This window comes from Hyperolius riggenbachi, chromosome 8 (genome assembly GCF_040937935.1).
Source record: "Hyperolius riggenbachi isolate aHypRig1 chromosome 8, aHypRig1.pri, whole genome shotgun sequence".
In the NCBI taxonomy this organism is placed as follows: Eukaryota; Metazoa; Chordata; class Amphibia; order Anura; family Hyperoliidae; genus Hyperolius; species Hyperolius riggenbachi.
Genome location: NC_090653.1, coordinates 18,491,288 through 18,518,219, shown reverse-complemented (window position 1 = coordinate 18,518,219; position 26,932 = coordinate 18,491,288). Strand labels below are relative to the sequence as shown.

At 44.2% G+C, this 26,932-nt stretch overlaps 2 protein-coding genes across 3 annotated transcripts in view; one reads left to right on the top strand and one right to left on the bottom strand.

Annotated features, from left to right (window-relative positions):
* Positions 1-14,737, bottom strand: part of LOC137528637 (uncharacterized) — a 177,150-nt gene extending 162,413 nt beyond the window's left edge. Inside the window, exons 1-5 of one of the 2 annotated variants that reach the window (XM_068250044.1) lie at positions 14,632-14,737; positions 13,093-13,157; positions 7,899-7,946; positions 6,219-6,254; positions 414-455 (exon numbers count right to left, since the gene is read on the bottom strand). In XM_068250044.1, the coding sequence (XP_068106145.1) occupies positions 414-455; positions 6,219-6,254; positions 7,899-7,946; positions 13,093-13,157; positions 14,632-14,683 (243 nt within the window). In that variant the 5' untranslated portion in view covers positions 14,684-14,737. The remainder of the gene's footprint in view (positions 1-413; positions 456-6,218; positions 6,255-7,898; positions 7,947-13,092; positions 13,158-14,631) is intronic. The other variant, XM_068250045.1, reaches the window with a different exon arrangement.
* A 5,183-nt stretch (positions 14,738-19,920) lies between these two features.
* On the top strand, positions 19,921-25,819 carry LOC137528030 (uncharacterized). Its single transcript, XM_068249252.1, has 2 exons — positions 19,921-20,437; positions 22,614-25,819. The coding sequence occupies exons 1-2, from the start codon at positions 20,252-20,254 to the stop codon at positions 24,702-24,704; spliced, it is 2,277 nt and encodes a 758-aa protein (XP_068105353.1). The 5' UTR covers positions 19,921-20,251; the 3' UTR covers positions 24,705-25,819.
* The last annotated feature ends 1,113 nt before the right edge of the window (positions 25,820-26,932 follow it).

The following is a 26,932-nucleotide window of genomic DNA, read 5'->3' as shown; positions in this document are numbered from 1 at the left end:
ATTACAGGTGGAACGCAGTGTCTGAGTGACACGAAACGCCTGTCGTCTTCCTTCCACCAGTGCCTGCCACGCACTCCCTCTACCATGACTGCCATACAGGTCAGATTGTAACAATTTTTTGACCACTGTATATTTCTTCCTTATTGATGCCTTTTTGATTAATAAACACCACAAGCAACGGACGGATGGTGCACATACTTTTCTTTAGAGAACACAAACCATTTTTGCCTTCCTTCTACATTCTCCACGGAGCGCACGTCCCAGAGTATTATAGAAGGCTGGAAGAACCTGACACGGGAGGTGAGAGATTGCAGGTATTGCTAACCCTTCTTGCTGCATAAAGGAGAGTGCCAAACTTTCACTTCTTTCTCTTTTTTATGAAGAACTCTTTGTATAGTTTAGTTAAGACTTACCCTAGAACCACCAGCCTCACACTGCATACACTGGAGATATTCCTATAAAAAGAGAAAAAGTCACTTTCACAGTCCTGATTAATTCTAGCCTAGCCTGACAAATAAATGTCAGTCATCCAAGAGGAATATTCCTAAAGATGCACCTGTAGCACAATGTCACTGCTATACAATAACTTCAAGGCATTCATGCAGCCTCCACGTGACTGCAGAGTGTGGCTTTAAAGAGAACCCAAGGTGTGTTTAAAGAATGTGATCTGCATACAGAGACTGGATCTGCCTATACAGCCCAGCCTCTGTTGCTATACCAAACCCCCCTAAGGTCCCCCTGCACTCTGCAATCCCTCATAAATCACAGCCGTGCTGTGAGGCTGTGTTTACATCTGTAGTGTCAGTCTCAGCTGCTACCCAGCCTCCTGCATAGCTCCGGTCCCTGCCCCCGCCCCTTCCCTCCAATCAGCAGGGAGGAAAGGGATGCAGGCGGGGACTGGAGTTCTGCAGGAGGCGGGGAGAGCAGCAGACTGACACTATAAAGATAAACACAGCCAGCTCTGACAAGCTGTTTGTCAGCAGCGTGGCTGTGATTTATGAGGGATTGCAGAGTGCAGGGGGACCTTAGGGGGGTTTGGGATAGCAACAGAGGCTGGGCTGTATAGGCAGATCCAGCCTTTGTATGCAGATAATATTCTTCAAACCCACCTCGGGTTCTCTTTAAGCTAGCCATACATCTAGCAATGTATGGGCAGATTTGACCAAGAGACAAATCTCTTTCTTGTTGAATCTGATAAGAGAGAGATCTGTCAGCTGCCCATACACCACAGGCTGATTCCTGATCAATTTCATGCTGAAATCAATCCGGAAACGACCTTGTGCGCCCCCTTGCCACCCCGATGCTGTGCCTTGTGTAAAGTATACATTACCTGTCCGTGGCCCGGCTCGCCCCCCGGCACCTCTGGGATTCCTCCTGCGCACCTCACGTGGTTTTAGTAAGGGCGCACGTGTCTGACGTCATACGCCCGCCCTTACTAGGAAACCACGTGGGGGGTGCATGTATGGAGAGGGGAATGCACCCAAAGTCAGCAGAGAGACAAGGGCAGGCCGTGGACAGTTAAAGAGGAACTCCAGTGAAAATAAAAATGTAGCTTCATTTTACCATAATTATGTATAAATGATTTAGTCAGTGTTGCTCATTGTAAAATCTTTCCTCTCCCGGATTTACATTCTGACATTTATTACATGGTGACATTTTTACTGTGGGCTGGGTAAACAGCTAATTCCTGTCTGTGAACTTTGTTACATTGTGGCAGTTTGCCCAGAGTACCGCGGTACTCAGAGCTTCTTGTGGGAGGGGTTTCAGCACAAAATCAGTCATACAGCGCCCCCTGATGGTCTGTTTGTGAAAAGCATTATATTTCTCATGTAAAAGGGGGTATCAGCTACTGACTGGGATAAAGTTCAATTCTAGGTTGGAGTTTCTCTTTAATGTATACTTTACACAGGGCACATTCTTCATTAGGGGGGACAGCGCCGGGGGTTTAGTTGCGTTAGTTGATTGTCGTGAAATTTCCCCCCGTTCCCGCTGTGCACCTGATCGAGCAAGTGGGCCCTACATCTTGCAGGCAGCATGCGTGATAGAGAATGCAACCAATTTTCGTCCCGAAATTGGTCGCATTGTCGGTCAGACATGCACTTGGCGGTACCAATTTTTCATCCTATTCGATTATAATAATCGAGTCGAATGGTCGATCGGCCGCCAAGTTGCCTGATGTATAGCCACCTTTAAAGTGTGCATCTGGTGATTGTGCAAGAGTTAGTAAACTATCTTGGTCAATCTCATTCCTGTTTTCTGAGGAACTTAAAGTGGTCTGGAACTCTGCCATTACATACACTACAAAATTGTGTTTTCCTACTTTGTTTTACTCATAGTTATCATATTTGCTTTTGTGCACAAATAATATTGTTTGTTTACAAATTACAAGTTTCCAAAATGTAGTTTATCTCGCCCTGAGAGCTTTCATTGCATTTTATTATTTTTGTATTATAACTGCTTTTTATTACATATTAAAACTCATCTAATGAGCTATTCTGAGCTGTGTGTGCCTGAAGGAGACACAGTTTCTCAGAGAGTGTTTGTTTACATTCCAGTGTTGATACATTTGTGTTTAACAAGTAAAAAATACACTGTTATCTCCAGTTTGGATGCGAATTTGAAGCTGAATAGCAGGAGATAGTGCTTTGTTTAACCATTTTAGTGATGTTGTGCTAGAATTTTTTTTCTGGGATAGTAGCTTTCAAGCTGTAAGGAATGTGTTAGAGCTAAGTAGAAATGTTGACTTTCAGACCACTTTAAAAAAGCCAAGAAACAGTGAGAAACAGCTTGAGATAAGGATTTACTGAAAGGAGGTTCTAAGGATCATGAGCTCTGCTTTGTTTTACAGCTGATCTGGATTCTAAACTGCAACGGCGACAGTACGATGCAATATTATAAATAAAGCTATATAACTGAAAATAAAAATATGAGACTCTTTTTGTTGCTACTTGTGTTCTACTTATTATCCGTACTACACATTCAATTCATTATTTCACACGTGTATTTTTGCTCAATAGTATATATCTGTACTTATGTCACTGGTTGTCCAGATTGTACAGTATGTTGAACTGCTTATGTATCTATGTTCCATGTTATTGTTTGTTTTTTGTATGTTGTACAACGCTATGGAAGATGTTGATGCTATATAAACAAAAAAAATAATAACTACTTTCTCAGAGGCATAGGAGCTTGTGTGAATTCTGCATGGGGCCTTCATAACTCTGATACTGAGCTCTGGCTTGTTTTAAACTCAGCAGTACTCAATGTGGGCTGTACACTGGTGGACAGCATCACAGATTGTGTCCCTCTCGTTTCCCTTTGTACGGACTGTTCGGCCAACTTTGACTGAACGCATTTCCTCTGAGGAAGCGGCCTTTGGCCATGAAACACGTGTCAGCCATATTTTGGTTCTGGGATTGGATATCTTATTCATATGACTGCAAGCAAGTAGAATAATATTTACGAAGAATTAAAAAAAATTGATGCTGTTCCTTTAAAACCCCTTGTGGACTGTTTTGTATATATCTACTGATATGGAGCTTGAACACCTGCTGCAGTGTCAGAAAGGTGTAATCAAGTAATATAAGGAAACAGTTTGCTAAGGATTAGCACTGTGCAATGCACATATAGAGGTCTTCATTACCAGCTCAGCACCAAGGATAAGCTAGTAAGATGGATGAAGGAGGGCCCTAAGAGGGCCCTTCTGGTCCAGGGGCCATGGTACGGTGCCAACCTCTGCATCCCCTATTGCTATACTACTGTACCTTGCTACTAGTGATGGACTTCTAAGTAGGAAGTCACTCAAATTCAGATTTAAAATGAGGCTTAATTGCCGGAAGAAAGAAGTGCGGTAGTGAGTCTTGCAACGCATCCCATAGGTCACGTATGAGTGAATTGAGAGAGCCGGCGGACTTATGGTTAACCCTCCTGGCGGTTTGTTAAAATGCTCAACGGCATCCCCCCAGCCCCAAAGAACGGGATCTCCTGGAGGGCTTCCCCTGTCGCCATGGCGACAGGCGGGATGACGTCACCGACGTCCTCGACGTCGTGACGTCAAATGGGACTCCGATCCACCCCACAGCGCTGCCTGGCACTGATTGGCCAGGCAGCACACGGGGTCTGGGGGGGGCGGCTGCGGCACGACGGATAGCGGCGGATCAGCGGGTAGCAGCGGTGATCGGATTGCACACGCAGCTAGCAAAGTGCTAGCTGCATGTAGCAAAAAAAATTATGCAAATCGGCCCAGCGGGGCCTGAGCGGTGCCTTCCGGCGGCATAGCCAGAGCTCAGCTAACCCCCTGTCTCCCATGTGCACACCTGCGGCAATTAAGCCTCATTTTAATTCAGAATTCTAATGGCTTCTTACTCGGAAGCCCATCGCTACTTGCTACACAAAGAAAAAGTTACCCATACGTGGTTATATAAATAATAAAGTAATCATAATCCCATTTCAAGTGGTCACAATGATATTACGTTTTTTAGGGACATAGATATGGACATGGATATGTCATTAATAAATGTAATACTACAGTTTATTGATTGGCCCCCAGGGGTTTACAGAGCACGATTAGTGCATATTTTTGTTAATGTACCTTCTCCAGAAATTGGCCTTAGACTATCATAGACATAGGACTATGGAAGAGATTAGATTTTTACCTCTCCTGAGGACAGCCAGTGACATGACTAAATTAGATGTTAGTGCTGTATTAATAGATATAGTAATAATTATATAGCCACCTATTGCTTAAGGCTTTTATGATAACATGTTAGGGTATTGCTACCTGTGGTATTCATGACTGTTAATCACACAATCTTTGGTTGAATGATGTCATGTATAAAGGCATCAGAGCTTCTCTAATTTGCCTCAGAGCACAGGAAGAATGCTGAAGAGGTGTTCCTAAAATTGTACAGTAGGTACAGGGGCGTAACTAGGAATCGCCGGGCCCCCATGCAGAAATTCTGAGCGGGCTCACCCCTCCCCTCTGGGGCCCGCTCAGGTCCATTTTTGGGGGTTGGAGGGGTCGCAGCATGAGGGGAGAGCTTGGTGGCACGTCGGTGGGGAGGGGACACGGCCCCCCCACCTCACCTCGGGCTCTCCCCTCCAGCATTGAATAGAGCCCATGCAGGCGGCGGGCAGCAGCAGATACATACCTTCCTTGCTTTACACGGATGTTTCTCCCTCTAGTGTCTGATGCGACTTCCTGTTTATACAGGAAGTCGCGTCAGAAGCTGCTAGAGAGAGGAACATCCGTGTAAAGCAAGGAAGGTATGTATCTGCCACTGCCCACCGCCTGCATGGGCTCTATTCAATGCTGGAGGGGAGCGCAGAGGGGAGTGTCCGAGGTGAGGTGGGGGGGCCGTGTCCCCTCCCCACCGACGTGCCACCAAGCTCTCCCCTCATGCTGCGACCCCTCCAGCCCCCCAAAGCGGCCCTGAGTGGACTCAGGCCCCACGCGAGAGCAGGGGCTGCATCCCCTATTGTTATGCCCATGAGTAGGTGAGGCTTCAGTGCCACAGTAGAAAGACCTGGAAGAGTCTTCCTATAACTAAAAATTAAAGGCAAAGGGTCTCTAAAATGAATACCTTGTCTTCACCTCAGAGTACGGTAAATACAGGAAAAATTCTAAGATACCATCTTAGTACCATCCTCATCTTAGAGGCCAAAAGCCCTTAAAGGCGTTATCAGGGCAAATCTATGAAAAAGAGTGGTACTTACCGGGGGCTTCCTCCAGCCCCAAGCTCCCAGGACCTCCCTCGCCGCAGCTCTGAAGTCAGCCGTTTGCCGGAGCTCCGACCCGGTCCCCGGCGATGACATCAGAGCGACACGGAGGTCGGCCTGTACTGCGCCTGCGCGATCAGCGCTGTCAATCACCGCCACGTGGTCCGGATCGGACTGCGCAGGCGCAGAACTACTACCTCCTGCGCAGTCCGATCCGGACCACGTGGCGGTGATTGACAGCGCTGATCGCGCAGGCGCAGTACAGGCCGACCTCCGTGTAGCTCTGATGTCATCGCCGGGGACCGGGTCGGAGCTCCGGCAAATGGCTGACTTCAGAGCTGCGGCGAGGGACATGCTGGGAGCTTGGGGCTAGAGGAAGCCCCCGGTAAGTACCACTCTTTTTCATAGATTTGCCCTGATAACTCCTTTAAAGGATTTGTTATAACAAAATACAAAACACTTAGTTTTCCTAAAGATTTAAAATAACAGTATTTTCTTACCACAGTTCCTTGTATTACATCATCACGGCTTTTAGCCTGTAAAATAGAGGCTTAGATAATCATGTGAATTATAGACTGCAGCAGAAATCAACATCCACATTAAGATTCATCAAGCCCGATCTCACCTGAAAACAAGTTCTGTTTTCATCTACAGAAGTGTGTGTTTAGGAGATCACACACTGGAAATTAATATAAACGTTACTTTTGCTGAAAAAAAATCTAAGTTTTAAGCTTAGCTATCAGTTTGGATTTATACATTGCAAAGATGAATGCCCAATCTCTTGCTAACCCATTAGGAAGGATCGGCAGCTCCCATTCTAGATTATTGGTCAAGGTGGCCTACAGCATGGTAGGAGCCTCTGGATAGTCTTCTGACAATACTAAAAGAAGGTAAAAAGATTACTGTGACTAAAGACAAGAAATTCCAGCTTTCTTTCTATTCTTGAAAGGCTTATCTGGCTGCAGATTGAAACTAATAGAAAGAAAGATTAGGCCAAGGATCTCCTAGAGATCTTATAGTTAGAATGTATCCAGATATAAAAGTTGTTCTTAAGGAATCAGAGCTGGATCATAAGTGACCAGCTAGTGTTACAGTGAGGGCAACAGTACAGCGATGAACGTGTAAATTGTGGAGCTGTTTTTCTACTAGCACAGTTAATTTTTTCCCAAATCACAATCCTCGGCCTTCACAGTATTACTGCAGTTGCGCTCATATACCCTACGGAATGCAGCTCAAACGTAGTAGTGGAAATTGAAGGTACCATCATCACAATGCAGACCAATTGTGCTTATGATTGCATTACCCAGTGGAAAAGGGCCCAAAGTGTTGGTCTTTAAATTCAGCATATTGAATTCTGAATTGCCAACGACCACCCTTCAGTACCATTTCAGTACCGGATAAGTGGACAGGATCAAGGGGAAGTTCACTCACTTGCGCTTCATGGTGCATTTCATGTGACTCCAATGCCTCCTCCTTCTAGGAAACATCGGAGTCATGTGAAACTTTCCCTGACTCTGTCGGCTTGTCTGATACTGAAATTATACTGAGTGTGGCAGTCGGCAGTAATTCAGATTTCCCATTTCCACATGCTAAGTTCAAACACCAACACTAGTTACAGTAGCAGAGAAGAGTTACGGAGATAATATGTTTTAGACCAGGGGTCTCAAACTCAATTTACCTGGGGGGCCGAAGGAGGCAAAGTCAGGATGAGGCTGGGCCGCATAAGGAATTTCACAATTGCGGCGCATCGCCGCCTCTGCCTGCCCCCCTCACTCTTCCTTCACAGAGAGGGGCCGGGAGAGGCGGCGATCCATGTGATGATTGACGTCAGGAGGGGCAGAGCTGAAGCTGAAAGCTCTGCCCCTTCCAGGAAATGCCGGCAGATTGCCCCCCGGGCGATTTGGGGGCTCTGCAGCCCTTGTTTAGCAGCGAGGATGCGGGGGATTACTTGGGAGCACTGAAGCGAACTGTAAGGAAGCTTTTGCCGGCGAGGGCCACAAAATATTGTATCAAGGGCCGCAAATGGCCCGCGGGCCGCGAGTTTGAGACCCCTGTTTTAGACCAATCCTCCTCACCAATTATTTGACCTATCTCTCCCCTCCTCTTTTTGGACTCCTATTTTTTGGACCTCTAATGATCTAGCACTTATTCACTAGTAAAGGAAAAAGACAGATACTTACATCGCAAAGTTTAGAGTCTGCCAGTTTCCTCAAGTCCTCATTAGATAGCTGAAATAAAATGTGCATATATCAGAAAACACAAGAATACTGACCTCCACTCCTGCTGTACCCATTTATCTGACAAAGTATCGGCTCCTAAGCTTTCCAAAAAATGTTCTGTCCATGTTCTGGATGTAGAGGATTTTCACCAAACATGTCAATATTAGGTGACTTTACAAGTTTAGTATTTGTTGTTCCACAACTGCACCAAGCATAATGGAGGACATACACAGAACAATAAAATCAGTTGACCAATCTTTTCGATAGATCAGATTGGTACAGACCTAATGAGGATTGACAATTCACAAGATGAATTATCAGAGATTCAGTTTAATCAATCTGGCATTGTCGGGTAATAATATGAAGTTCTGATTGTTCAAACAGATTGTTCTAATGCAAAGTTACAATGTTGTATAATGTGATCTCTGTTGATTAAATCTATGTTATAGATCATACAAGACTGATGTTTATTTTTAAATCTATCTTCCAGCTCCTGCTCTTCCAGAAGGAGATTAGCAGTGCTGTCCAATGCCCCAGTGATGGGAGCTGTGCACAGGAGACACGCAGTGTGAAGTGATGCAAGACTGGATATTGTCAATGGAGCCAGCTGTCATGGCTGCTATGTTCCCACACGTGCTGCCCCATCGTAGATCCCTACCGGATCATAGAGGAGCAGCACTGAGCAGGCAGCTTGAACTGATGGAGGAGGAGAATTAGAGATAATGTGATGCAGTGGGGAAGATGTATCTAAAGTGGTGCAAGGAAAATACAAGCAAAAGTCAAGCAGCTGTTCAAAGCAACCAATCTCCTTTCTGGGGTAGAAAAAAGTAAATTTTCTAACTGGTTTCTCTTAGTTAGCACTCCATTTTACTTCCAGATTCCTTTGCATCTTTTTTAGTAAACTACACCCAGTCTGCTTTATCCACTTACTGACTTCCCTACCTAAATATGTTCATGCTGTGTTGTCACAGTTTTTATCCCCACCATTCTGAATACATGTAATTCCCAATAAATCAAGCTGTCCCTACTGTGTGGTGTCTTTAATCTATATTCTGAGATACATATTAGTAACACTGCATAGGAAAAAGTTATACTGATATATTGTGAATATCTGCTAATGCATTTGTGATGGTCAGAGTTGGCAACTCCTAAGAAAGTTTAAATACCACAATAGTTGTTCATATATGTATATTTTATATTTATGCTTTTGTAAGGATGAATAATGTTTAGTGCTGACATTAGGCAGGCACTAAGTTTGGTGAACTGGGATAATGTACTACAAGGGGACGACACTGAAGGGAAATGGCAAGCTTTTAAACGTATTCTCAATTAATATTGTAGTATGTATATCCCATATGGAAACAAAATGTCTAGGAATAAAAAAAGGCCTCTATGGATGAATAGAAAGGTTAGGGATAAAATGAAGAGGAAAAAGAATGCCTATAAGGTCCTAAAACAGGAGGGGACTGAGGCTGCACTAAGCAATTATAAGGAGTGCAATAAAAATTGTAAAAAAGAAATTAGGCTGGCAAAGATTGAAGCTGAAAATCAAATCGCTAGGGATATCAAATCTAACCCAAAAAAGTTTTACAAGTACATCAACTCTAAAAAAAGAAAGGTTGACTGTATAGGAATCCTAAAGGATGAGGGTGGGAACTCAATGGTGGATGACCAAGGTAAGGCAGAGTTATTAAATGCTTTCTTTGCTTCTGTCTTCACAAAGGAAACAGCACTGTTGCAAATTACAGAGGCAGAAGAGTCTCAATCTTCTAACTGTAATATTAAATACTTAACGCAGGAAGAAGTAAAGGCAAGACTAAATAAATTAAAAATAGACAAGGCACCTGGCCCGGATGGCATGCATCCTCGGGTCCTAAGAGAATTAAGTTCAGTTATAGCTAAGCCCCTTTATCTTATCTTTTGTGACTCTCTTGCAACTAGCAGAGTCCCAGTGGATTGGCGTACAGCCCACGTTTTCCCATTATTTAAGAAGGGCAAAAAATCTGATCCAGGAAATTATAGACCTGTAAGCTTAACATCAGTTGTATGCAAACTATTTGAGGGGTTACTAAGAGATACTATACATGACTTCATAGTAGAAAATAATCTTATTTCTCAGCATCAACATGGGTTTACTAAAGACAGGTCCTGTTTGACTAACATGCTCAGCTTTTATGAGGTAGTGAATGCTAATATGGATATTGGGAATGCTGTAGATGTGATATACTTGGACTTTGCAAAGGCCTTCGACACTGTTCCCCACAGAAGTCTGGTGCAAAAGTTGAGGATGCAAGGACTGGGGAAGAGTTTGTGTGCATGGATAGGGAACTGGCTAATGGACAGAAAACAAAGAGTTGTGGTCAATGGATCGTACTCAAAATGGGAGACTGTTAGCAGTGGGGTCCCACAGGGGTCTGTACTGGGTCCAGTGCTCTTCAATTTATTTATTAATGACCTAGTAGATGCAGTAGTGAGCAATGTTGCTATTTTTGCAGATGATACAAAATTGTGCAGAATCATCAACTCTCAGGAAGATAGTGTCATATTGCAACAGGATCTGGATAGGATGGCTATATGGGCACATACATGGCAGATGAAATTCAATGTTAACAAATGTAAAGTCATGCATTTTGGTCGTACCAATGGTCTAGCACCATACAAAATAAATGGGATACAGTTGGGAACATCAAACTTGGAGAAGGACTTAGGAGTACTCATCGACAACAAGTTAAATAATCGTACTCAATGCCAAGCCGCTGCAGCTAAAGCGAACAAAATTTTGGGATGCATTAAAAGGGAAATAAAAACTCGAGATGCTAGCATAATATTGCCCCTGTTTAACTCTCTAGTAAGGCCACATCTGGAATATGGAATTCAGTTCTGGGCACCACATTACAAAAAAGATATTGCAGTTTTAGAGCAGGTGCAGAGACGAGCTACAAAATTGATACGTGGGATGGAAGGTCTCGCTTACCAAGAAAGGTTAGATAAACTGGGTTTATTTAGTCTAGAGAAAAGACGCCTTAGAGGAGATCTAATTAACATGTATAAATACATTAGAGGGCAATATAATAGCTTGGCGGATGAGCTTTTTGTCCCTAGGCCTTCTCAAAGGACTAGAGGACATGAGCTGCGCATGGAGGAAAAACGTTTTAGCCATTTATTTAGGAAAGGGTTCTTTACAGTAAGAGTGGTTAAGATGTGGAATGCATTGCCACAGGAAGTCGTTATGGCAAACTCTATACCTGCATTTAAAGGGGGCTTAGATGCTTTCCTTGCGTTGAAAGACATCCATGGCTACAATTACTAGGTTATGCCTAATGATGTTGATCCAGGGATTTTATCTGATTGCCATCTGGAGTCAGGAAGGAATTTTTCCCATTTGGGGCTAATTGGACCATGCCTGGTGGGGGTTTTTTCGCCTTCCTCTGGATCAACAGGGGTATGTGGGGGACGGGCTGGAGTTGTACTTTGTACTGGTTGAACTCGATGGACGTATGTCTTTTTTCAACCAAAATAACTATGTAACTATGTAACTATGTAACTATGTGACACCAGCCTACTAAACCTGTTGGAAGAGTAGAAGAATTTTTATGTGTTGTAGATTGTAGGGATAAACTTACTGGCTGCAATGTTACCTTAATGTGCACATCCTGGGCACATTGACATGAATCATCTCACCTTACCATTTATTCGGTACAATTATTTATACAATGATATTTTAGCACTTTTTAAGCAAAAAATATATGAGTAAAAAATAAAAATATGATGCTCCTGATTAACTTAGCTTTAGTATTATTTTTGCTATTTGGGTCTCATAGTGCTTTATGTAAATCAGGTAAGATAATTTCAAAGAGAACCTATGGGAATTAATGCAATTTATATTCTGATAATCTAATGTGATAACTAAACTGTTTTGCTTTATATATATTGGAGGTTATGATGAGATTACTAAATATTTCACCTTCAGGCTACACATCAAAATTATTATTTTAAAGAGACACTGAAGCGAAAAAAAAATATATGATATAATGAATAGGTTGTGTACTATGAATAATTACTAGAAGATTAGCAGCAAAGAAAATATTCTCATATTTTTATTTTCAGGTATATAGTGTGTTTTCTAACATTGCATCATTCTATAATATGTGCAGATTACACAACACTCAGCATTCAAAATGATTCTTTCAGAGCAGTCTGTGAAGTAATGACCTCTCCTCTGGCAGAGAAAAAGTAATTTGTTTAGTAACAGTTGAGATAATAAAAGTCAGATAACAGCCCTCTCCACGACTTTGAAAGTCGCAGAGCTTAAAGAGGAACTCCAGTGAAAATAATTTAATATAAAAAGGTGCTTAATTTTTACAATAATTATGTATACATGATGTAGTCAGAGTTTGCTCATTGTAAAATCTTTCCTCTCCCAGATTCACATTCTGACATGTATTACATGGTGACATTGTTACTGTGGGCAGATTATGTAGCTGTTCTGGCTTTAACAGACAGCTATAAACAGCCATTTCCTGTGTGTGTCATTGTTACATTGTGGCAGTTTGCCCAGAGTACCGTACGGTACCAGAGCCTCTTGTGGGAGGGGTTTCAGCACAAATTCAGTCATACAGCGCCCCCTGATGGTCTGTTTGTGAAAATCATTATATTTTTCATGTAAAAGTGGGTATCAGCTACTGATTGGGATAAAGTTCAATTCTTGGTCGGAGTTTCTCTTTAAGTGCTTTTTTCCATAGAGATAACAACTGGAGTTTCTTAACTCTTCCTGTACTGGAAACAATTAGACTGATGTATCTGATCTTAATGTTTTATTTCTTAGCTGTACTACACATACAAATCATAATATCATAATTTTTTTTTCGCTTCAGTGTCTCTTTAAGCAAAATTCCTGCAACAAGAGAAGCACCAGATTTCTGAGTACAGATATAGAAGTTCTATCCCTGCCAAATAAAGGCATTCTACCCAATATGTTTATAATCTGTGCTGAATGAGGCCTACAGTCCAAGCGAGTCTATAAGATCCCTAGCAAAGCAGTCCAGCAGCCCAGACTCTCTAACGCCGGACACTTTCTGACATCAACAGCACTAATTAGATTATTCTTTCAAAAGAACAAATAAAAAGTTATCAACAATGTGCGTTAAAACATTACCTGTCTAATTCTTTCAAGGCAGCCATCTTGTGGGCATGACATTTTAGGATTAGATTGAGACTCACCTAAAAGAAGAAACAAAAGCAATGTTCAGCATACACATGGTATATACTTGCGTATAAGACACATTTTCCAGCATAAAAAAATGTTCTGAAAAGTTACCCCTTCGGCTTATACTCAAGTCAGGCAGTGGAGTGCAGGAGCCATGGAGTGAATGCATTTTGCAGAACCGATCTAACCCTTATCAGCTGCCTTCCCGATGTGTCCATGCCCCTCAGACCCTGAGTGCTGTAGTTCCTGGACCTGCTGCTTGCGGAGTGAGGGGCATGTCAGCAGCTGCAGCGCTGGTGCAATGGTCGAGGATGTTCTTCAGACCCCCATGGTGACCGTTGAGGCTGTGCCCACTGGCTTGTAGAGCGGAGTGTATCATTGCTTAAGTAGTGTTCACTGTCTCATATCTACAGACATTGCTACACAGGAAGTATACCGGAACACTGCTTCAGCAATGACACACGCTCTGCTCCACAAGCCAGTGGGCATGGCCACAGCGGTCACCATGGGCAGGGGTCTGAGGGGATGATTGAGACATAAAGCATCCCCGACCATTGCACCAGTGCTGCTGACTACAGCGCTCAACCTGTTGCAGGGTTCTAAGGGGCATCTGGCTATGGGAAGGGGGCTGCCTTAAAGTGAGAGGAGCATCTGGTTATAGGGAGAGGGACTGCCTTGAACTGGGGGGACATCTGGCTATAGGGAGGGGGGCTACCTTAAAGGATACCACAACTGACATGTGGCAGAATGAGATAGACATGGGTATGTACAGTACCTAGCACACAAATAACTATGCTGTGTTCCTTTTTTCTTTCTCTGCCTGAAAGAGGTAAATATCAGGTATGTAAGTGGCTGACTCAGTCCTGACTCAGACAGGAAGTGACTACAGTGTGACCTTCACTGATAAGAAATTCCAACTATAAAACACTTTCCTAGCAGAAAATGGCTTCTGAGAGCAAGAAAGAGATAAAAAAGGGGGAATTTCTTATCAGTGAGGGTCACACTGTAGTCACTTCCTGTCTGAGTCAGGACTGAGTCAGCCACTTACATACCTGATATTTACCTATTTCAGGCAGAGAAATAAAAAAGGAACACAGCATAGTTATTTGTGTGCTAGGCACTGTACATACCCATGTCTATCTCATTATGCCACATGTCAGTTGTGGTATCCTTTAAACTGGTGGGGCATCTGGCTGTTGTGAATGGGTATGCCTTGAACTGGGGGTACATACAGATATGGGGAAGGGGCTTTCTTGAACTGGGGGGCGCATCTTGCTATTTATACTGTGGAGGGGGCTATACTGGGGGGGGGGGAGGGCTTATATGCAACTCAATTACTCATCTACTATTCTTTTTGTTTTTTGAGGGAAAAGTGGGTACCTCAGCTTATACATGGGTTGGCTTATACACAACATGCAGCATAGTGGGGTTTAGTTAAGCTCACCATCATAATAGACTAAGCAAACAGGTGGTGTTTTCTATACATACCCTCCTGACAGAGGCTGAGGCCAATGAGAGTGAAGAGGATAGCGATCTTCATGGTGGAGAGTTGTGGAAATCACACAGGTTGTGTCTCTTAGGCTGTCCCGGCTCTCCTTTTATAGCAGTAAAAGCCACTGACCTCATAAGACACACAATATATCACTGCCCACACTGGAACATGTCCCAGCTAATGGCTACTTTAATTACTGTGCCTTCAAATACAATATTTTGGCAGCAGCTGAGAATACAATTAAAACTTGCCAAACATGTTCAAAGCGAGATTTAAAGATAAGAAGTCACACGGGTGCTGCTGTTCCGACTTTAAACTTATATAATGTTTATCTATTAAACAAAGTAAAGCAATTTTAAATTACCTTAACCTGCTGGGCGGTCTGGACGAGCTCAGCTCGTCCAGTACCGCCGGAGGCTGCCGCTCAGGCCCTGCTGGGCCGATTTGGCTGAAATAAAAAGCAGCACACGCAGCCGGCACTTTGCCAGCCGCGTGTGCTGCCTGATCGCCGCCGCTCTGCGGCGATTCGCCGCGAGCAGCGGCGAAAGAGGGCCCCCCTAGCCGCCTGAGCCCTGCGCAGCCGGAACAAAAAGTTCCGGCCAGCGCTAAGGGCTGGATCGGAGGCGGCTGACGTCACGACGTCGGCTGACGTCGATGACGTCACTCCGCTCGTCGCTATGGCGACGATATAAGCAAAACAAGGAAGGCCGCTCATTGCGGCCTTCCTTGTTTATTCTGGGCGCCGGAGGCGATCGGAAGATCGCCTCCGGAGCGCCCTCTAGTGGGCTTTCATGCAGCCAACTTTCAGTTGGCTGCATGAAATAGTTTTTTTTTTATTAAAAAAAAACCCTCCCGCAGCCTGCCTGGCGATCTTAATAGAACGCCAGGCAGGTTAAATATGATCCAAATATCAAAGCCATAAAAGAGACTCATCTTTCTGAAAATTATCTCCACACAAATATTTCCCCCAAAAAATAGAGGAACTGTTTTAAAGAAAAAACACTTCCCTATTCAGATTATACAGTGTATAATAGATGCAGTGGTGAGATGTGTAAAATAAAGAGGAGTAGTTACCAATGAAACCCTGCGTGTGGTCAGGGGTGTCTCAACCACCAGGCAACTCCAAATGTTCGCCTGGAGCGCCATGGGATGGGGGGCTGGCTGCCGCGGCTGCTACTACAGCCAGCCAGATGTGTTTTTTTTATTCATTTAATCATGCTGCTGGCCGCCTTCGCTGCACCTCTATGACAGGCAGCTGTGGGGAGGGGGGGGGTGTTGTGAGTTGGTTTGAGTGACTGTCACTAGGTGTAGGTGGGCACTGTGGGCAGAGTTGTTAGGGCCCTTTTCCACTGGCTGCGATCTGATTCACAAAGCAGATCGCAGACGTTTTTCTAATCGCTAGAGCACCACAATAACATGTAAATCGCGGTGCTCATTTTCCACTACGATGCTTGATAGCATTCCAATTTTGTGCATTATATTTATTTATACTTAAGGTATTGTTCCAAGAATGTGCGTTATTTGTCTCTTACTGGAGATATAGCACGTGGAAAGTATCAAAAACACATACAATTTGTAACTTTATTACAGTATGTTTGTTTGTTTGTTTGTGTGTGTGCATGGTGGGGGGCACGGGGGTGTGGGTGGAATCAGGGTTGGCCTTATGTGTGTGTGTGGGGGGGGGGTGCCAAAGGTTTTCTTGTCTGGAGTGACAAAATGGCTAGAAACCCCCCTGCGTGTCGTAAACTCACACCTTCCTTTAGACAAACCATACCAAACATCTCAAACTATTTAAAAAAAATTGAGAGAACTAGACTACAATTATCTAACATAGAGTGGCAATTTTAATTTCACTTTTAACTGCAATTTAAACCCAAGACTTGATAACACCAAAAAGCCAAAAACACAATGGGCCAAATGCAAATCACTTTTTCTCCTGTGTTTTCTCCTAGGTGAATTTGCACATCTTATAAATAAAATGCCCTTTTAGCCTCCAGCAAGCAATAGCGTGCTCAGAATAATTTTTACAGTATTTTTTTTACCCACTTCTTGTACTTTTTCAATTGCAGAGCACTGAAAAGTTATTTTAAACTTTACACTTTTATTGTTTTTATTTATTTTATTTTAAAAGTTAAAAAGAGGATAAAAAAATTACCTCCTAGGTGAAAACTTAGGAGAAAAAGTCAATTGCATCAGGCCCATTGGGTCTTCTGTTTAAAATCACTTTTTAGTACTCTGCATCTGAAAAAGTACTAAAATGTAGGTGTAAAAGTGCTGTCAAAAATATTTTGAGTATTTTCTTAAAGGCTTAAAGAGACTCCGTAACAAAAATTGCATCCTGTTTTTTATCATCCTACAAGTTCCAAAAGCTATTCTAATGTGTTCTGGCTTACTGCAGCACTTTCTACTATCACAGTCTCTGTAATAAATCAATGTATCTTTCCCCTGTCAGACTTGTCAGCCTGTGTCTGGAAGGCTGCCAAGTTCTTCAGTGTTGTGGTTCTGATATGAACTCCCCCTTCCAGGCCCCTCTATGCACACTGCCTGTGTATTATTTAGATTAGAGCAGCTTCTCTCTTATCTTTTACAAGCTGGATAAATCGTCCTCTGAGCTGGCTGGGCTTTCATATACTGAGGAATTACAAACAAGGGCAAAGCTGTTTGCAGGAAGAAAAGAGCAGCCTGAAACTTCAGTGCACGAGAACAGGGGGAAAGAAACACACAAATGATCTCTTGAGATTCAAAAGGAAGGCTGTATACAGCCTGCTTGTGTATGGATGTATTTTCTATGTGTGGACATACTGTACATCAACCTACTTCCTGTTTTGGTGGCCATTTTGTTTGTTTATAAACAAACTTTTCAAAACTGTTTTTAACCACTTTTAATGCGGCGAGGAGCGGCAAAATTGTGACAGATGGTAATAGGAGATGTCCCCTAACACACTGGTATGTTTACTTTTGTGCGATTTTAACAATACAGATTCTCTTTAAACACAAGCAGGCTGTATACAGCATTCCTTTTGAATATCAAGAGATCATTTGTGTGTTTCTTTCCCCCATGCACTGAAGTTTCAGGCTGCTCTTTTCTTCTTGCAAACAGCTTTGCCCTTGTTTGTAATTCCTCAGTATGTGAAAGCCCAGCCAGCTCAGAGGACGATTTATCCAGCTTGTAAAAGATAAGAGAGAAGAGAGAAGCTTCTCTAATCTAAATAACACACAGGCAGTGTGCAGAGAGGGGCCTGGAAGGGTGAGTTCATAGCAGAACCACAACACTGAAGAACTTGGCAGCCTTCCAATCCAGACACAGGCCGACAAGTCTGACAGGGGAAAGATACATTGATTTATTACAGAGACAGTGATAGTATAAAGTGCTGCAGTTAGCCAGAACACATTAGAATAGCTTTTGGAACTTGTAGGATGATGAAAAACAGGATGCAATTTTTGTTACGGAGTCTCTTTAAAGGGACACTTAAGTCAAACAAAAAAATGAGTTTTACTCACCTGGGGCTTCCAATAGCCCGCTGCAGCTGTCCGGTGCCCTCGCCATCTCCCTCCGATCCTCCTGGCCCCGCCGGCAGCCACTTCCTGTTTCGGTGACAGGAGCTGACAGGCTGGGGACGCGAGTGATTATTCGTGTTCCTGGCCACAATAGCGCCATCTATGCTGCTATAGCATATATTATATACCATATAGCAGCATAGAGGGTGCTAATGTGTCTGGGAACGCGAAGAATCACTCGCGTCCCCAGCCTGTCAGCTCCTGTCACCAAAACACAAAGTGGCTGCCGGCGGGGCCAGGAGGATCGGAGGGAGACGGCGAGGGCATTGGACAGCTGCAGGGGGGCTATTGGAAGCCCTAGGTGAGTTAAACTCATTTTTTTTATTTGACTTAAGTGTCCCTTTAAGGCTGTTCCCCATTCTAAATCGCAGGCGCAGTTTTCTGAGCATTGGGCGATTTTGTGTAAGCGCTTTTGTGAGCCCTTTTGATGAGCGATTGAGATTTTCACTTCCTGACGCAAGTCAGGAAATGGCCTCGATTCATAAAGCATTACCTCATGCGGTAATGCTGAAAACAGCAGTCTTTACCGACCACTTAGCAAAATGTCAATTCATAAAGGCTGTTACCGCATGAAAAGCTGACATTACCGACCAGGGAGATAAATTACCGACTTGGCTGCAGTTACCGACAACACATGTCAGTAAATTGTCAGCAAATGTCAATTCATAAAGCCTGCAACAAGCGGTAAGCCTGGCGGTAGTTACCGATGTTATAATTTAAGTAGGCCTCAGTTACTTGGCCTGAGTTTTATGTAAAAGGCTTGTCCGCAGTGTATGCCTTTAAAATAAATAGAGGTTTTGTGATGCAGGCAGAGGGATCTCAGGGTCTGCGTGTAGCAGAGGATACACGCAGATACTGAGAACATGTTCCTAAGAGAAGGCCATCGGACTATTCTGACCTCAACCACAGGAACAGAAAACATTGGCCATGTTTACTAAACATCCACATGCCTGCATCTGGGTCAAGTGCCTCATTGATTATTAATCGAGTAGGCGGGTATGATGACACCACGAGTGGGTCCACCAATAGACTGATATAGGGGGTGGCGAAGATGATGTCATATTTAACTCTTTCCTAGTCGGTATTAAATCTGGAGCGAGCGATGGGGAACTCACTTCTGCTTCTTCCTTCCGCACTAGCTCGCAATACTGACTGGAACCCAATTATTTCTCTAAGCATGTTCTTCCTTTATGTAATCTGATATAATGTTTGCTGTACATAGGTAGTTTAGTGGAACGTAGGTAGGAAGAAGGTACCTGATAGACTTCGGTAGGGAGTCTAATCATGAGCTTATAATGCAACATGAAGATTTGCATAGCTAGGATATGATGACTGTATCTATCTGTCTTTCTGTGACTTGAATAAATAACGGAAACATTGGAGAAGCCTGAGAAAGTCTATTTCCTGTTTGCTGTGTGGAGAGTCAAGTGATCTCACAGTCTGTGAGACGATGGTGTCGAAGCAAGGTGATAAGAACAGTTTATAACAATTGGTGCCTGAAATCCTTCCCTGCCTTGCAAAACAGGCACAAACAAGTAAGATTCTCCGGGCACCAGATGGATTTGCAAGTCACCTTTAATAAACTCCCAGCACCTTCATAGATACATACAACAATTCTAAGCCTTACAGCTGTTTCACAGGATAAACCTGCTTCTTCAGAGGCAGGTGCTGGGAGTTTATTAAAGGTGACTTGCAAATCCATCTGGTGCCCGGAGAATCTTACTTGTTTGTGCCTGGATATAATACTTACTGGAGGCACAGTGGATATAGCACCTGCAGCTCCTGGCCTGCCAAGTCAGCATCTAGTGCCGATTTTTCTCCTCTTCCTTGCAAAAACTAGCAAAACAGGCAGACGGGCCGGGGGCCGAAGAAGTTTTCAAGATATTCCACAGCAAAACAAGCGGAATAGACGGACGCAGACGGTAAAGCTTATCAAGCTGATACTGATAAGTGGGAGTGTGCGGGAGCCAAGCACACGGCGGCAATTCGAGAATCAGCGGCGAAACTCTTGGACGTTAGACTGTGACTGCATTGTGCACTGTAGCCACTAGCCGAAATATGGGTCAGACGGGACACTCCGAGGCCAGCTTGCAACTCGCTGTGGGAGATGTAGATCCACTGAGCCAGTCCAGTGTGGGGACGGAGATGACGGTGTTTAAACGCTCAGAAGGTTCCGGAGTCCATGGAAGTTTCGCAGGTGTAGTTGCGGGAATGCTGATGAAGTGCCAAGAATCTGCTGCTCAGGCAAGTTTGTTTACGTTGTTGTATGGCGTTATCTGTATTTGGTGTTATAACAAGGAGAGTATAATGTGTTAATGTGTACATTCTGTGTTAATTGCAGCATGGTGGCTGCGGGCTTTTCTTCTCTCTCGCGCGTGGTGGGAGGGGGGAGGCTGCTTTCAGAGTTTAGGTGCTTGGTTTTTTTTTTCTTCGGATTCAAGCTTCCTGTGTTGTATATTTACGTAGTGGTTATCTCTGCATTTGTCTCAGGCATGTTTTTGCTGGAAAGAAGTCGATTGGGTTTTTTTTTCTCTCTTCTCTTCTCTCCCCGTCTCTACAGAGGCTGGGAAAAAAGGGGAGGGGGTCCCCCGCAGCAGGAGATAAGCCAGCGGTGCTTCTGTTAGTACTGGATGGGAGGGAGAGGTGATAGAGAGGAGTGTAGTGAGAGGTGCAAGCTTATCTAGTTCCAGTCAGCGCCGCTAAAAGTTCTAAATGTATATATAGGTTTAATGTTGTAGTCATATCAGACTGATAAATGTGCGTCTCAGAAGTACTAGCTGTTAATATGGTTTAGAGTTACGCTGCACGCTTGAATAGTTCTGTGTTATGCTGCAGATGATTTGTGAGAGGAGAGAGGTTTCAACGTCCCTGGGTGATGCTACGATGTAAAATATTTAGCATTGCAGCTGTGACGCGGTTTGTCTCACTTTTGGCAAGCATCCCAGAGAGTATAGGTAGCGGAAGGCTGACTCTCGGTAAAATGTATAGATGCTGTGTGTAACTATGCATAACAAATGTATGTTCTGTGTGAGTTTTGTTCTCTCTCCTAGGTCTATAGGAACGAGAGGCTGCTATGGGAGCAGCCATCTTGGCTGGCAGTCCAGGACTCAAAATGGCGGCAGTGGAGAGAGCCCGCCCCGTGAGTCATGGCCCCCACACGTCATGGCAGGGGGGAGGAGGGGCTGGGGGATCCACGTCACGTCAGGCTGTGCTCGCGGCTCCGGGCAGAGCAGCTGAAAGGGAGGGGGGTAGAAATACAGAGACATTCTCCTGTGTGTCTCGGTTCTCAAAGTATTTCCCCAGAGATTTTCCCTGGGTCCATGGAAAGGAATGCCAGAATAGGAAGTGTTTCCCAGCTCGGTGCAGGGACACACGGAGCAGTACAGATCGGAAATGGGTCTGTACTGTGTTGCTTATGGGATTATTCCTGTAAGTGAGGCACCTTAATGGGTGGTGCAGCATAAGTTCCCAATAGGAAAAGGGGGACAGTGCATCAGGGGGGTGCCGGAGTTGGAAAAAAGGGAGTTGACCAATTCGGGTTTCCGTCGCCGCTTCTGCAGAGCGGTAACGTTTTTTCCGGTTTTGTCGTGAACAGGGCCAGAGCTGGACTGAGAGGTCTATGCTGGGCTGGAGCTGTTTTTGTGTGCGTTTTTTTTCGTCCACTGATTGGTCAAATATGTTTTTTCCAGCTCCTATCAATTGTAGCACAAAGAACAAGGACTGACAGCAGTTCATGGGGCAATTATACAGATGATAAAATTGCCGTTTACAGAGTGACAGTGTATCAGTACGGTGTTTGCCATGTGACTACCTACCAAGTGGGCATTCAGGGATCGGCATACAGGCATGTGACGCTGGTATGCTTAGCCCTGCACCCTGTGTAGTTTAAGTGCAAAGTGCTCCTTCCGACAGGGAGGCAGCAATTTTTTGGTAGTTTAGGTGGTGGCACGGCAAACATTGATCAGAGGGTACAACACACAGAACTTCTAGCAGAGCTGGTATCGCAATGAAGTTCTAGATAAGTAAATGCGATAATGAGTAAGAGCATTGCAGGCTCACCTGCAAAGCAGCAACAGGTGTGGCATCCGTAATCTGTGCATGCGACGGCCGCGCATGGACAGATAGGGGGGGATGTGGAGTGAGCTGCAATGTGGTGAGAGCTTCCAAAGGTGAAGCGAGCTTCCAAAGGTGAAGTCCGCGGGAGCATATTTTAAACAGGTAAGTACTGAGGATAGTACTGAGGTAGGGGGGTGAAGTTTAACTCCAATCTACCAATAAGAGTAAACAGAGTTCATGAGAACCATAAAGCAACGAGATCAATTACGATATATATTGATCAATTTAAAGTGTAAAGAGTACAAGCCGCAGGGCGAATCCCAAATCATTAATAAGAATTGATTTGTTTGTATTTCGATTTCAGGTGTTTGGCAATATGGATTTGAGACAGATGCCGTGCTGGCAGCAAAGCTGGAGATGTCAGTCGGATACGCGAAAGGTTCCAGATGCCAATCTAAGCTTGGAGAACAGCGAGATTCCTGAGATTGGAAAGAGACTAAAACACGAGATTCCTGAGAGTGGAAAGAGACTAAAACACGAGATTCCTGAAATGGGAAAGAGACTAAAAACCGAGGTTCCTGAGATCGGAAAACGTCTAAAAGAACTGTCTGAGCAAAGCATAGTGCAAATTGCTAATGTTTTTCTTTCCCAAGGTGGTGCTTTTATAATGAGGAGTACCGTGCTGATGGTGATCCTAGGTTGCCATTTCGTCCTAGGAGAACGAAGAGAGGACATTCTCATGTATAATAAGGGGTTAATGAGAATGCAAGGCCCAAGCATGTTAATGTTTGGTGACAAAGGTACTAATCCTTTCACACCTCCCTCCGCTTGGCACAGACGGACCATGCAGGGACGGAGGAAAAGAGCACTTGTGCCAGGAGAAAGCAAATTTCATGGCACAAGGTGGGTGAAAGGTCTGAAGGGTCAAGTGTGCGGGCAGTGGGAATTTAATGGCAGTGTAAATCTGCTATTGAATGCCACACTCCCAGAATCGATGCACCGATCCAAAGGTTTGTTAAAAGGTACATTGCAGTACAATGGGTACATGCAAAAGGTGGAGTGTGTGATTCAGGGGTACCTTGTCTTGGTTATGCAGAGTGAGATGGGTCCAGATTGGAGAGGAACGAGCAGGAGGTGTCAATTCTCTTACCAGAGAGACGCAGGGGACCACATCACACTCTGGAGCTACCAACAGAGAGTGCCTCTGAAACAACCATACACACGTAAAGGCTGGAAAGCCAAGGGTGGGTGGTTCTCGAAACAAGAAGTAAAAATCGAGATCAAGCCACATTTCCAGGTGACAAAGAGGGTGGGGAGAGCGGTCCCGGGGGAGGGAAAGCCCACACAGGGAACCCCATTCACACCACACGGGTCACAACAGGGGACGATATTACACAGTCCATATGCAGCAGCTTATCCTCATGATAATTGGGTAAGTGAAGAGGTACTCTTAATCGAACGATTGCAGAGAGTACAGTCTTCCCGACCTCAGGTACATAGTGTGCCTCAGGACATAAGGGGGGAAGTGGTCCAATCAGGACAGCTGGGGACATATTTTGTCAGCGAGAGATTGGACAAGGGGAGGTATAATAATTTTTCTGGAGAAGGATCTTTTGCATGGCAGCTTCGAGATGTTTGGGTGAACAAATGGAAACGGTGCAACATTCCTTTAGGCACCGCTACTTCCTTAGTTCCCACCTCAACCCGTGTCTTACACCAGGACCTGAGAGGTCAACCTTTTTTGGTGCTAGATGGGGAGGTGAAGCAAGTAGAGTTGTCCTCATGTGGGCAATTCTTGCAGAAGTACCTGCGTTGGCCGGGGCAAGTCAAATTTAGTGAAGAAGCCTGCAGGCTCAATAACGCAGAATGCGAGGCTACCATTCAAAAGATCCACCCTGAAGCCCAACCGATAGTTCCGGTGGCTGAAGGAAAGGTTTGGTTTTTTAACATAAGGTCTAATGATACATTCAAGGTATATTCTCATAATTGTTCCGATAAGGGGGAGTTTCCAAGGGGAACATATTGTGTGAGTGGAGATCCCATATGGATCCTGTCATCCAGGTTTGATGACGTTGTTTCTCAAATTGTTAAGAGAACTCTAAAGGTCAAAGTTTCACGGGTAGTTCCCGTCCTGAAAGAGAACCCGACATGGGACAAAGGGGAACAGGGTTTGATCCAAGACGACCACATTTTGTTACAAAGGTTAAACAAACAGTACACTAAGTTAGAGGTAAGATTTCACCATGATACAGGTGATCTTAACGAGGTAGAACACAAAAATGAGCAGGTGAGTTCCAGTCTGCCCTGGTGGACAAAGGTTCCGGTGATGTTCCAGGGACACTCGGACGGGGCATCTGCAGTTCCAAAGTTCTTTCTACACCCACTGGTCGTCTGGATGGGGATGACAACTTTAGGCATCATTGTCCAGGTGAGGTTGCGGGTTAAAATTACGTAAAATAAATTAACCTGGTCCAGAGATTGGTGCCTCATAAACAATCTACTGAACCAATAGTTTAAATTAAGGGATCTACAGGGTTATGGGTATAGGTTTAGTAGTACCTGTGATGGAGCTGATTGTATAAAGGCGCTCTTTTAGAAGGCACCTGGCACTGCTCCATCGAGTAACAAACAAAACGAGTTTCACTTTTTTGTGGTCATGCAAGTTTGTGAGTGATACGCAAGTGACGCAAATGCTGAGCATGTGGTATTGAGGGACTTAGAAGTAGGGCCTCCCCAGAGAGCCTGGTTACAGGAAGACCAAGAGGTCTTGCTCTCTCTCTTCCAGGGGTAATCGCCTAGAGCAGAGAAGTTGTGTGAGCACGAACATCGAGAAGTGAAACATAAAAGAAAAGAAACCAGATACTGGGAGGTTCAGACGCTGGGATCTGCGGGTCAAGCCGTTTTAGGGGGGATTGTTATAATTTAAGTAGGCCTCAGTTACTTGGCCTGAGTTTTATGTAAAAGGCTTGTCCGCAGTGTATGCCTTTAAAATAAATAGAGGTTTTGTGATGCAGGCAGAGGGATCTCAGGGTCTGCGTGTAGCAGAGGATACACGCAGATACTGAGAACATGTTCCTAAGAGAAGGCCATCGGACTACTCTGACCTCAACCACAGGAACAGAAAACATTGGCCATGTTTACTAAACATCCACATGCCTGCATCTGGGTCAAGTGCCTCATTGATTATTAATCGAGTAGGCGGGTATGATGACACCACGAGTGGGTCCACCAATAGACTGATATAGGGGGTGGCGAAGATGATGTCATATTTAACTCTTTCCTAGTCGGTATTAAATCTGGAGCGAGCGATGGGGAACTCACTTCTGCTTCTTCCTTCCGCACTAGCTCGCAATACTGACTGGAACCCAATTATTTCTCTAAGCATGTTCTTCCTTTATGTAATCTGATATAATGTATGCTATGTACATAGGTAGTTTAGTGGAACGTAGGTAGGAAGAAGGTACCTGATAGACTTCCGCAGGGAGTCTAATCATGAGCTTGTAATGCAACATGAAGATTTGCATAGCTAGGATATGATGACTGTATCTATCTGTCTTTTTGTGATTTGAATAAATAACGGAAACATTGGAGAAGCCTGAGAAAGTCTATTTCCTGTTTGCTGTGTGGAGAGTCAAGTGATCTCACAGTCTGTGAGACGATGGTGTCGAAGCAAGGTGATAAGAACAGTTTATAACAACCGACACCGCTGGTGAGGTCTTAACAACTTACCGACAGCTCCGACAGCTCTGATGAATGCAAAGTGCAGAGAGCCGAAGTCTGTTTGAGTCATCAGTGGAGAGAGCCAGAGAGCCCTCTGTGTGAATCATTTGAGCAGGCAGGGAAAGACTGTGTGACTCATCTGTCTGAGTCATCAGTGGAGAGAGCCAGAGAGAGCAGTCTGTGCGAGTCATTTCTGCAGGGCAAAGAGAGAATCGAGACACTGCTCTACTCTACCGCTCAATGGGCTGCGGTAATTTACCGACCTCCAAGGGCAGCTGGGGAAATCTTTATGAATTAGCACACAGACCGGGAGAATACCGAGTGCAGTATTTTCCCGACAAGATTTTTTTATCGCACTGCTGTTTATGAATCGAGGCCATTGACCCAGAAAAGAATAAATACAATGCACTTATTCCTAAAGAGAACCAGAGGCGGGGTTCTGAGAATAAAATCCACAAAAAAGAGAAGCAGAACCCATCTGCACCCAAGTCAAAACTCAATGAGCCAAGAAGTATTACAAAGAATGATATAAAAATTAATTCATTTATTAATATGCATTAAAACATGTATATAAAACATACAGGTGAAGGTCTGAGTATCTGGGCAGCTGAGGGAGAAAAAGAGTGTTATAACATATTAACAGTATAACTCCTTTGCACATGCTCACAGCATGTGAATCACCAGTAGTTCAACAAGCATAATCCATAGAGGCTATAGAGGAGGAAAAAAGAGTCCTTAATGACCATACAAAAATGCAGTATAATGTGAAGCTGTCTTATAGTTCCTGTCCATAAGCAGGCAACTACTAGTACACGAGGATGTTACATAAACATGTAAGGATGCAGAAGATGATACTTGACTGGGTTAAAGTTCCTGTCTTCAAGCAGGCAACTATAGGTGCATAGAGTACATGTAGAAGAAATCAAAGGTGCAGCTTGATGTAATGCTGGCTTTCAAAGTTCC